The following is a 13,460-nucleotide window of genomic DNA, read 5'->3' as shown; positions in this document are numbered from 1 at the left end:
CGTAACAGTTCCAGTTGTTCGTATCTGGCCAGTTCTTGGGTATTGTCAGCTCTACTGGTTTTAGCCATTTTCATGAATGTGCTGTGGTATCTCATTGTGGTTTTAGTTTGCACTTCCCTAACGACTAATGATGTTGAGCATCTTTTTATGTGCTTTTTTGCCATCCATATATTTTCTTTGGTAAATGCCTGTTTTGCCCCTTTTCCCCTATGCTGTCCTGTTTTCTTACTACTGAGCTTTGAGAGTTCTTTATATAGTCTAGACACAGTCCCTTCTCAGATATGTGATTTGCAAATATTTTCTCCCAGTCTGTGGCTTGTCTTTTCAGTCTCTTAACCATGCTAAGGAACAAAAGATCTTAATTTTGATAAAGTCAAATTTCTGTTTTTTCTTTAATGGGCTTGTTTTTGCTGTCATATCTAAGTAATCTGTGCCTAACCCTAGTCTTGATACTTTTCTCCAAAGTTTTCTGCTAAGAAGTTCAAAGCTCTAGGTTTTATATTTAGGTCTGTGATCTATTTTGACTTAAATTTTAGACAGTATGAAGTATGGATTGAGGTTCATGTTTTTTTGCATAATGATACAGAATCATTGCATATGAAAAGCCAATAATTGACTACCCTTTTTCCATTTAATTGCCTGTGTACCTTTGTCAAAAAAACAAACTGAGGGCTTCAGAGGGGAGGGGCTGGGGGAATGGGATAGACCGGTGATGGGTAGTAAGGAGGGCACGTATTGCATGGTGCACTGGGTGTTATACGCAACTAATGAATCATCGAACTTTACATCAGAAACCAGGGATGTACTGTATGGTGACTGACATAATATCATAAAAAAATTATTATAATAAAAAAATCAATTGACCATATATGTGTGGGTCTATTTCTGGACTCTCTTCTGTTTCACTGATCTAAAGGTCTACCCTTACTCCAATACCACACTATATTGACTGCTATATCTTTAAAATAATTCTACAAATTAGGCAATACGAGTCATCCAAATTTGTTCATTATAAAAATTGTTTTGGTTATTCTATTTCTTTTGCTTTTCCATATAAACTTAGCATCGACCTGTCAATAAATACAAAAGATCCCACTAGGATTTTAATTGGAATTGCACTGAATCTATGAATTAGTTGGCGGGTTCTAACATGTTGACAACAGTGAGTCTTCTGACCCATGAACATGGCATATCTCTCCATTTATCTAGGTCTTCTTTGATTTCTTTCATTGGTGTTTTGCAGTTTTCAGCATACAGATCATGTACATATTTTGCAAGATTTACACCTAAGTACTGAATGGTTCTGGTGCTATTATAAATGGTAATTTTTATTTCAATATGTTCTATAGCTACTTTTTGATATATGCTTTACACACCAAACATAGTTTTTAACTGTCCTAAATCTAAAAATGGATGTTCAAGTAAAGCTGCACTAAGGCATTGTATTAGTTTCCTGTTTTTGCTGTACAAAATGACCATAACTTAGTGGCTTAACACAAATTTATTCTTTTGTTGTTCGAGAAATCAGAAGTCTAAAAGTCAATGTGTTGGCAGTGCTATGTTCCTTCTGGAAGCTTTAGGGAAGAATCCATTTCCTTGCCTTTTCTAGCTTTTAGAGGCTGTCTGTATTCCTTGGCTCATGGTCCCTTTCTTGCATCACTATAATCTCTTACTTCCATTGCCAAATATTCTATTGTACTGTAGTCAAATATCCCTTCTCCTCCTTCTTATAACAATAATTAGATGTGAATACATTTAGGACCCACCTGGATAATCCAGGATAGTCTCCCCATCTCAAGATCCTTAACTTAATTTCTTCTGCAAAGTCCTTTCTGCCATATAAGGTAATATTTACAGGTGCCGGGGATTAAAACCTAGATATCTATGGGGGCCACTGGCCATTTCAGCCTACCTACTTCTAGCATCAAATAGATAAAAAAGTCAATAAGATTTATAAATTCCAATGAAAAGCATACTTTGGAAGAACATTTAGTTTTAATGATAACTTGGTAGCATTGCTTTAAAACAAACAGAATTTAAAAGTCATAAATGCACCTTGTCTCCTTGTTTCAGTGTACGTAGTTGAAGCCTTCCAATAGCTTTTTTAGCATCTGCCTTTAATTGTCTCTGTAATAGAAATAGCAGGTATTAGAAAAAAGTATTTTTAAAGGGAATAGGATGAAAAAGGTAGAGAGGATTAATAAATATTTATCAGGTACAAGCCAATGTGTAAGTGAATTTTTAAAGATATAATTTAATTAACCACAATAAACATACCATTTATCTGCTATCAGGCAGAATTTTCAAATTACTAAAACTTTTCACTTACGTTTCCCTATGTTCTTAAATAGCACCTTTGGGCTACAACGACAAATCTATTACAAATGGATTCAGATGCTATGAATTTTCAAAGCAATTTTCGTATTTTCAGCCTTTGAGTATCTTAAAAGGCATCTTTTCCCATTTCTTTTTTGAATCGTGTCTTGTTTGGTAGAAAGTGCACAGGATTTGGATTTAAATGGACCTAGATTTAAAATCTCTGTTTCTCACTTACTAAATACATAATCTTGGACAGGTAATTAAATTGTTGAGCTTGTTTACTCACCTATAAAATGAGGATAATACCAATCCATAGAGTGTTATTTTGCATTGGGGGAAAACTGCTGTTTATAACCACTATGGCCCTGTTATAAGGAGGATTCTGAAAGTTGTAAGCCTTTCTTGTTTCACTGAACATATATGTACATCAGTTTGGATATGAAAAAGCAAGCCCAAGGCTCATTTTGGGAATAAGGACTAAAATATGCATAACTTGATCAGAAGTGAAGTTGGGGGATTTAAGATGGTGGCATAAGAAGATCCTGAACTCACTTCCTCCCACAGACACAACAAATTAGTTGTACAACATGTGGAATAATTTCCTCTGAAAAAGAGCTGAAAACTGGATAAACAGAACCTCCATTAACAAAGGATAAAAGAACAAAATCAAAATGGGTGAGAGAGGCAGAGACGTAGTCTCACCCAAACCAAACAAACAAAACAAACCCACCCTAGATACAGTGATCTACAACTGAGCGAGATCTCACAAATATGAAATTTCCCTAAGAAGCAAGGGGTCTGTGCTTCACATCAGGCACCCCAGCCCCTATATCTTGCATAGGCGAGACAAGCCCCCAAAATGTCTGGCTTTGAAAACCAACAGGGATTAGTTCCAAAAGTATATGGAACAGAGAAATCCCTCTCAAAAGGCTCATGCACAGATTCAATCACCACCAGACCCAGTGTAAAAACACCAGTTTGAAGTCTCCACCAGAAAGCCAGAAATTTGTTGGGACTCTGTTGGCAGATGGAGACACTGGCAAGTACCATTTTTGATAACTCAGTCTACCTTGCTGATGCTGGTACTGGCAGTGACAATTTGGAACTCTTCCTTTAGCCTGTTGGTGCTAGAGAGTACACCCCTCTAAGAGCCCCACCCATCCCCATGCCAGAGCTGTGGCCCCACCAAAGCAGGCAGTAATGCATAGCTCACACAGGGGTCATCCCTTGAGGGCCTGGTGCAGGTGGCCAGGGCCATAGCACTTCTGAACTCTATGTGACACCTTTTACACAAGGCCACTCCTTCAAGGCTGGGAGAGGTAGCTGATTCACCTAATACATAGAAATAAATACAGAGCATCAGGCAAAATGAGAGGAATATGTTCCAAATGAAAGAACAAGGTCCAGAAACCCCAGAGAATTTCAACTAAGAGGAATCCAAAGAGAGTCACACCAAGAAACACTATAATTAAAATGGTAAAAATTAAAGATAAAGAGAGAATTTTAAAAGCACCAAAAGAAAAATAATTTGCTACCTATAGAAGAAAACCCATAAGTCTACCAGCAGATTTTTCACCAGAAACTTTCATGCCAGAAGGGAGTAGTATGACATATTTAAGCACTGGAAGTAAAAAAAAAAAAAGTCCAAACAAGAATTCTCTACCCAGCAATGTTATCATTCAGAATTCAAAGGGGGAGATTAAGAGATTTCCAGATAAGTAAAAATTGAACAAGTTCATGACCATTAATTCAGCCTTACAAGAAATGTTAAAGGGACTTCTTTAAGCTAAAAAGAAATGGCAGTAATCAAATAACAAGAAAATGTACAAAAGTAAAAATTTCACTGGGAAAGGTAAATATATAGTAAAGATAGTGGATTAATCACTTATAAAGCAATATAAGATCAATAGCCATTAGTAGTAAATTTAACTATGACTACAGTAATTATATAAGGGTTACATAAAACAAAAAGATATAAAATGTGATATCAAAGATATAAAATGGGGGGGGACTAAAAAGTTTTGGAATGTGTTCAAATTTAAGTTCCTATCAACTTAAAACCAATCATTATATACATATTATGTCATATGTAAACATCATGGTAATTACAAGGCAAAAACTTTAGTAAACACACAAAATAAGAAAGAAATCTAAATCTAACACTAAAGAAAGCCATTAAACCACAAGGGAAGAGACAGAGAAGGAAGGAAGGAAGAGACAAAACTACCAAAAAAGCCAGAAAGCATGTAACAAAATGGCAGTAGGTACATACCTATCAATAATTACTTTAAATGTAAATGGACTAGATTCTCCAATCAAAAGGCACAGAGTGGGTGAACGGATTAAAAAAAAAAAAAGACCCAACTTTATGCTGCCTACAAGAGACTCACTTCAGAAGTAAAGATACAGAGTCTGAAAGTGAAGGGATAGAGAAAGATATTCCACACAAATGGAAACAAAAAGAAAGATGGTGTAGCTATACTCGTACCAGATAAAACAGACTTTAAAACAAAGATTGTAATAAAGGACAAAGAAAGGCATTACATAATGATAAAGGAGTCAATCCAGCTGGAAGAGATAACTTTTACAAATACACATGCACCCATCACAGAAGCACCGGCATATATGAAGCAAATATTACCAGACCTAAAGGGAGAAACTGACAGCAATACAATAATGGTAGGGGAATTTAACACCCCGTTTACATCATTGGATAGATCATCCAGACAGAAAACCAATAAGGAAACATCAGCCTTAAATAACACATCAGATCAGATGGGCTTGATAGATATATATAGAACATTCCATTTAAACACAGCAGAATACACATTCTTCTCAAGTGCGCATGAAACAGCCTCCAGAATAGATCAAATGTTATGGCACAAAACAAGTCTCAAATTCAAGAAGACTGAAATCACATCAAGTATATTTGATGGTAGAAAACTAGAAACCAATTAAAGAAAAGTGGAAAAAAGACACAAAGATGTAGAAATAAAACATGCTACTGAACAACCAATAAGTCACTGAAAAAAATTAAAGAAGAAATAAAAAAAATACCTAGAGACAAATGTAAACAGAAATACAACATATCAAAAACCTATGTGATGCAAACAAAAGCAGCTCTAAGGGGAAATTCATAGTAATACAGACCTACCTCAAGAAACAAGAAAAATCTCAAACAAGTAACTTTACACCTTAAAGGAAATAATAAAGATCACAGTGGAAATAAATGAGACAGAAACTAAAAAGTCAGTAGAAAAGATCAATAAAACTAAGATCTGGTTCTCTGAAAAGATAAACAAAATTGATAAACCTTTTGCTACACTAACCAAGAAAAAAAGAGAGAGGGTTCAAGTAAATAAAATTAGAAATGAAAGAGAATTTATAACTCATACCACAGAAATACACAAATCATAAGAAACTACTAAAATTATATGTCAACAAGTTGGACAACCTAGAAGAAATGGATAAATTCCAAGTAACACACAACCTTCCAAGTCTGATTATGAAGAAATAGAAAATTGAATAGACCAATTTCTAGTAAGGAGATTAAATCAGTAACGAAAAACCACCCAACAAACAAAAGCCCAGAACCAGATGGTCTCACTGGTGAGTTTGACCAAACATCCAAAGGATATTTAATACCCATGCTTCTCAAACTCTTCCAAAAATTGAAGAGGAAGGAACATTTCCAAACTCATTTTACAAGGTCAGCATTGCCCTGATACCAAAACCAGAGAAGGATACCACATAGAAAGAAAATTACAGGCCTATATCTTTGAGGAACACAGATGCAAAAATCCTCAACAAAATATTAGCAAACTGAATTCAACAAAACATTAAAAGGATCATTAAGCACAATCAAGTAGGACTTATTTCAGGGATACAAGGATGGTTCAACATCTGCAAATCAACCAACCTGATACACCACATTAATAAAATGAAGGAAAAAAATCATGATCATCTCAGTAGATGCAGAAATAGCACTGACAAAATTCAACACCCGTTTATGATAAAAACTCTCAACAAAGTGGGTATAGAAGGAATATACCGCAACATAATAAAGGCCATATATGACAAACACACAGCTAACATCATATTCAATGGTGAAAAAGCTGAAAGTTTTTCCTCTAAGATCAGGAACAAGACAAGGATGCCCACTCTTGTCACTTTTATTCAACATAGCATTGGATGTCCTAGCCACAGCAATAAGGTAAGAAAGTGGAATAAAACGGATTCAAACAGGAAAGGAAGAAGTAAAACTGCAGATAACATGATACTGCATATATAAAACCCTGAAGTTTCCACCAAAATACCGTTAGAATAAATGAATTCAGTAAAGTTGTAGAATACAAAATCAATATACAGAAATCTGTTATTTCCATACACTAATACTGAACTATCATAAAGAGAAATTAAGAAAGCAATCCCATTTACAATTACATCAATAACAATAAAATAGCTGGGAATAAATTTAACCAAGCAGGTGAAAAACCTGTATGCTGAACATTGTAAGATGAAAGAAGTTGAAGGCAACACAAATAAAAGGAAAGATATCCCATGCTCATGATTTAGAAGAATTAATATTGCTAAAATGACCATACTACCCAAAGCAATCTACAGATTCAATGCAATCCCTATCAAAATTCCAATGGCATTTTTCACAGAAAGAGAATAATTCTAAAATTTGTATGGAAACACAAAAGATCCTAAATAGCCAGGGCAATCTTGAGAAACAAGAACAAACCTGGAGGTATCATGCTCCCAGATTTCAAACTATACTACAAAGCTATATAGTAATCAAAACAGTATATTGGCATGAAGACAGACACAGATCAATAGAACAGAATTTAGAGCCCAGAAATAAATCCACATATATAGATAATTAATTTATGACAAAGGAGCCAAAAATATACAATGGAGAAAGGACATACTCTTCAATAAATGGTGCTGGGGGAAAACTTGACAGCCAAATGCAAAAGAACAGAAACTAGACCACTATCTTATACCATACACAAATTAAAATAGATTAAAGACTTGAATGTAAGACCTGAAACCATAAATTTCCTAGAAGAAAACATAGGCAGCTCCTTGACATGGGTCTTAGTGACATCTTTGTGGTTCTTTTTTTTTTTTTTTAAGATTTATTTATTTATTCGATAGAGACAGAGACAGCCAGCGAGAGAGGGAACACAAGCAGGGGGAGTGGGAGAGGAAGAAGCGGGCTCATAGCGGAGGAGCCTGATGTGGGGCTCAATCCCAGAACGCCGGGATCACGCCCTGAGCCAAAGGCAGACGCCTAACCGCTGTGCCACCCAGGCGCCCCCATCTTTGTGGTTCTGATTCCAAAGGCAAGGAAAACAAAAGCAAAAATAAACCAATGGGACTATATCAAACTAAAAAGCTTCTGCATAGCAAAGGAAACCACCATCAAAATGAAAGGGCAACCTACTCAATGGGAGAAGATATTTGCAAATCATATACCCGATAAGGGGTTAATAGCGAAAATATAGGAAAAAAACTCTTACAATTCAACAACAGAAAACCAAACAACCTAATTAATAAGGGGCCAGAAGGTCTGAATAGGTATTTTTCCAAAGAAGGCATACAGATGGCCAACAGGCACATGAACGATATTCAACATCACGAATTATTAGGAAAATGCAAATCAAAACCACAATGAAATACCACCTCACACCTGTTGGAATGGCTATTATTAAAAAGATAAGAAATAACTAGTGTTGGATAGGATGTTGGAATGTAAGCTGGCACAGCCACTAGGAAAACAGTATGGAGGTTCCTCAAAAGATTAAGACTAGGGGAACCTGGGTGGCTCAGTCAGTTGGGAGCCCAATTCTTGGTTTCGGCTCTGGTCAGGATCTCAGGGTCATGAGACTGAGACCTGTGTCAGGCTCCACACTCAGCATGGAGTCTGCTTGAGATTCTCTCTCTCCCTCCGCCCCTCCCCCCACTCTCTAAAATAAAATAAATAAAATCTTTAAAAAAAATTAAGAATAGATCTATCATATGATCTAGCTGTTCTACTTCTGGGTATTTATCAAAAGAATACAAAATCACTAATTCAAAAAGATACATGCACTCCTATCTTCATTGCTACATCATTTACAACAGCCAAGATATGGAAACAATCTAAATGTCCATCAGTAGAGGAATGGATAAAGAGTATATGGTACACACAGACACACACACAGAGGAATACTATTCAGCCATAAAGAATGAAATCTTGCCACTTGTGATAAGATGGATGGACCTTGAGAATATTATGCTAAGTGAAATAAGTCAGGCAGAGAAAGACAAATACCCTATGATCTAACTCATATGTGGAATCTAAGAAAAAAAACAAACAAAATAATATAAAAACAAACTCATAGATATAAAGTACAGATTGATGGTTACCAGAGGGGAAGGGGTTGGGCAAAACAGGTACAGGGGGTCAAATGAATGGTGATGGATGGTAACTAGACGTTTGGTAGTGATCATTTTGCAGCACATACAGATGTCAAATTATGTCGTGCACCTAAAAGTTAATGTTATATATCAATTTTACCTCAATAATAGTACAAGAAGTGGGTCTGGGGTTTAGGAGGAAATCTAAGAGGAAAGGGCAAGGTGAATCAGTGAAAGACTGTCCCTCTTTGTGGGGTGAAGTGGCCGAATGGAAAAAAAAAATCCCAGGTGGTATGAGATAATGTTGATTTAAAATTATGTGTGATGCTGCAAATAAATTCTTCCTTCCCTTTCAGTTAATATCTATCACATACACAAATGCCTCAAGTGAATATAATATATGTGTAAATTGAAGGCTAGTTTTCACACTTGGGTGGATGCTGTTTGGCACAGAGACACAGCATGTGCAGCATGGCCAGATGATTGGCAAACCTATTTTGTAGTGCAAAATCAGTAAACAGTAGGCACTCAGAACCAGAGGTCACTGTGAATATGTACCTCTATCCCCAGTAGGGAAACTCCCAACTGACATGAAGAATATGTGAAAATTAGAGATAATGTAAGTGAAGTATCTAGCATCATGTCCGGCATATAGCAGACACTCAATAAAATGTTTATTAAATGAAAATATAAACTATTCTTCATCAATAAGCATTAACAGGTTCTTATGTTTATACACATCTGTAGCAAATATACTTTGGAAGGGAATAATCTATGAGTATAGGTATATGAGGAAATTCCTTAATGTCCAACCTGCCTCCTATATATCATTTTGTGAAAGGTATTTGGCTTAATGCCAAGGAGATTACTAGACAAACTATTTCTTTGCTGTCTCATGAATAGCAGAAACTTCTTAGATTGTTACCTGATGAGCAGAAATAGCTTAACAGGAAGTTAACAGGAAGGCTTAGCTAGTCCTTTCAAGGAAAGATGCTAATAGAGACCCTCTCACTCCCACTTTGGGACTTAATTGTGAGTTAACTCAAAAGCGCAATTCAGGGGCACCTGCGTGGCTCGGCTAAGTGTGTGCCTTCAGCTCCGGTCATGATCTAGGGTCCTGGGATCGACCCCAGCGTAGCACTGAGCTCTCGGCTCAGTGGGGAGTGTGCTTCTCCCTCTCACTCTCCCTCTGTGCTCACTTGCGTGCTCTCTCTCTCAAATAAATGAAATCTTTACAAAAGGGCAATTCAATGATGGTACTGCATTTTATGCACACATGTTTTCTGTTCTGTTACTTGCATCATAAGTAAATGATAGAGGGACAATGGAAGGAAGTACACTTAGGATCTTTAGAGCTGGAAGAACTCTTAGAATTCACCTAGCCTGATATCTAATCTGACAGATAAGAAAACTGATGCCTACGGTGGAAGACGGCCTTGCTCAAAATCTAAGAGTTGGTTAGTGTCAGCCCCACTAAAGCCTAGAGTTAAATGTTCCTTCCCCTAATACCAAGGTAGCATCTTTATTTATTTTACCGTGGCTTGCAGCAGGAAGCTAGTACTATTTCTTTATATTTATTAAGTTATTTTGTAATTTAAAATTATTTTTGATGTCTATTACCTCATTTAATCCTAACAACCTCCTGAAGGAGAGAATATTCCCATTTTAGAGATGAGCAAATGGAGGTTTGGAAAAGTTAAATAACTCATCCAAAAGGGCATGCAGCCTCTAAATGACAGAGCTGTTACTGGGACTCTTCTCTTCATACCTCAAGATTCCATTACAATACATCTGTAATTCGGCTACCTTTTGAAGTTTGTCCAGCTCCTGGATTCTATGATCTGTGAAATTGTGGCCAGTCCTTATAGTGAATAACCAGTATACCTAAGGGTCCTGGCCCTGGCCTGGACTTCTAAACATCAGTACTTTCTTTTCACATAGATCATGAGCTATTTAGAAACCCAGATGTGAAAACCGCAAATGGTTTAAAAAAAAAAAAAAGAGCCAAGAAGAAAAACCAATTAAACATTGGTTTATACTAGAAAAGAAAAAAAATGTAGTTGATGATAAGTCTTTGACAATCATTTTGCACTTAGTCTTTAGAGCACTTCTGATTTAAACAAGCTCTGTGACATAACTGGGGAATTGTACTCACAAGGAGGTGATACATCTCTAGCATATTTACTTGAGTCTATGTAGTCTGATTTCCCATTCCAAATATTCAATTCAACACAATATAAATGCCTGAGTCTCCAGTGCTAGTGCTTATTAATTTATTAGGAATGAATGTGAAATATATAACTTTGTTTAATTATATGCAAGACTAATGCAAATTTGAGGGATGGGCTCAAAGGCAAGCTCTAAATGTAATGTCCAAGTCTACGCTTATGAGAATAGAACTCACATTAAGAACAATGCTTAAAGAAAAAGAAGCCAGGAGGATATAAAAACACAGGGCAAAATCCAAGATGCCAGAAGATCCTAGGGAAGGGACTTGATTTTGAAGGATCTCTAAAAGCCTTGCATCATAGTATAAACCGATGTTTAATTGGTTTCTTTGAAATACTTTGGAATACTTTTGGAATACTGTGTAATTTTTTAAAAAGCCCTTCAAAAGGAAATTCAGGTAATTCCAATAACTCCTACTGAACTTTTATAAAGAAAAGCCAAGCCATTTTCTTTAAATATGCATGTGAGCACATGATTTTGGTAAGAAGCACAAACTGTGTTTTTAGAGCTTTAATGAAGGTCACTCACAAAATCCCATTAGTACTCAAAATAGTTGACTGTCACACTGACAGCAAGAGTTTCTAAGATGCATTCATTCCTCTAAAAACTGAACTATGAGAACAACATTAAGATTAAGCAGTTTATATTAAATACCTATGTTTGGATATATTACTTAAAACAAACTTCTGGGTGCCCAAATATGCCTCTACATTTAAAGAAAATGTGTCCCAAAGCAAACTGTAATTTGTATTTTATTCCTTAAAAACAGAACTTTACATATATATATATATATATAAATTACACTGGACACTTTTTTGATGCCTTTCCACCATTTCAGAATTCCTTCCTACCTTGTAAATTCCAATAGCACAATGTTTCCACCTCTTTCTTTAAAAGTATTTATTTATTTGAGAGTGAGCGAGCGAGCGTTCCTGCACAAGGGGGGGGGGTGGCGGCGAGAGGCAGAGGGAGAGGGAGAGAGAGAGAGGGATAAGCAGACTCCCTGCTGAGCAGGGAGCCAATGCAGGCTTGATTCCAGGATCCGAGCCAAAGGCAGCCGCTTAACCGACTGAGCCACCCAGGGGCCCCTCTACCTCTCACCGTGTTCTGTAATTGTACTGTTCATGTGTCTTTCTCTCCTACTAGACTGAGAGTAGCTGGAGCACTGGGCCTTAAACATTTTAAAAAATTTCCCACAGAGCCTAGTAGTTGCTCAAAGAATAGCTTCTGAATTTAGAAATCAAAACAGATTTTCATGATTTTCTCATCCAAGTCACAGTTGCACTCATTAAAAGACTCTACTCCACAAAATCTAGGGAAAGAAAGGTTTAGGGAATAGGTATTGGCCCCCACCATGGTCAGGATCAACCCTAAGCTTTTTTACATGTGTCATCTTGTTTAATCATTAACAACCTTATGGAATAGGTATTTTAATATCCAAGTTTTATAGACAAGAAAAGGTTCAGAAGCTTGACTAAAGTCCAGGCAGCTGGTTAGTTGCAGAGCTGTGATTCAATTCAAGCCCAGGTTCTATCTGGCTTTAAAGCCCATGATCTCTCCACTATAGTACACTGCCTCCATTGTGTAATAGCAAAGAAGCCTTTAAAAGGCTTCACATTCCTTGTGAAGAAGATAAATGAAAGAAATAAGAAAAAAAACAAAAACCTCAAAGTCAGCTATTATCCAATCTTCAAATCCTTCCTAAATTTGCTACTTACTGTGATTTGGGGAACTCTTTTAAGCAAGTATTTTATACCAACAGACTCTCCCTGCCTCCTCTCCAATCCAAAGAGATACCTGGTGTAAGAATATTTGGCAATAGACTTGAAGACTAATTCAAAAAAGCTTGGTGGTCAGCCAATTTTCTTAACAGAAGCTTAATGTCATTACTCTATTCAAAAGCTGTGATCATTCTAGTCACTGAAGAATCTCGGCTATATAGTTTTCTTAGCTCTGAGTGAGACTTTATTTGGGCTGAAAATGAAAAGTCAAGCCCATTCTTATGCTATATTAAAATGTTCCATTTTTAAGTTATAAACGCAAAGATATTCTACCTAGTTTATTTGTGTATTTACATCTAATTAAGTAAAACAAATGTTCCAGGCTGGTGATTTGTCAGCCTGGTTTTTGGTCCCAAGGCATTCAGCTTTTAGCGTAACTGAAACCCACATGAATAACACCAGGCATGTAGTCAAACCTAATTACTTGATGGGGGGCAGGGTATGCAAAAGCAAGAAAGGAGGGTGGATATAAGCAAACCAGATTTTCTTGCTTTAAGTCATCACTTCTTTTAAAATAAAAATTTTCATAAAAGTTTGACTCAGAATTTATAGAACAGAATCAAGATTTATGGTAAAAGGATTCTTTCCCTCACATCTATTCCTGTGAACAAAATCAATGTCTGAGTCATGTGGCTGTTCAGATATATGAGGACTGAAAGAAATCTTTTTTTTTTTCAATAAAAACCTATGCATAATATTTTAATGAAGCATTCCTAAAGGAAA

General features: G+C 36.2%; 1 protein-coding gene across 2 annotated transcripts in view; it reads right to left on the bottom strand.

Moving 5' to 3' along the window:
* The window catches only part of RNF128 (ring finger protein 128), a 94,555-nt gene that overhangs the window by 12,353 nt on the left and 68,742 nt on the right, over nt 1-13,460 (bottom strand). For both annotated transcript variants that reach the window (XM_026478785.4, XM_026478784.4), the window contains exon 3: nt 2,056-2,127. In XM_026478785.4, the coding sequence (XP_026334570.2) occupies nt 2,056-2,127 (72 nt within the window). The remainder of the gene's footprint in view (nt 1-2,055; nt 2,128-13,460) is intronic.

Source organism: Ursus arctos, chromosome X (assembly GCF_023065955.2).
Source record: "Ursus arctos isolate Adak ecotype North America chromosome X, UrsArc2.0, whole genome shotgun sequence".
Classification (NCBI taxonomy): Eukaryota; Metazoa; Chordata; class Mammalia; order Carnivora; family Ursidae; genus Ursus; species Ursus arctos.
This window is presented reverse-complemented; position numbering and strand designations above follow the sequence as displayed.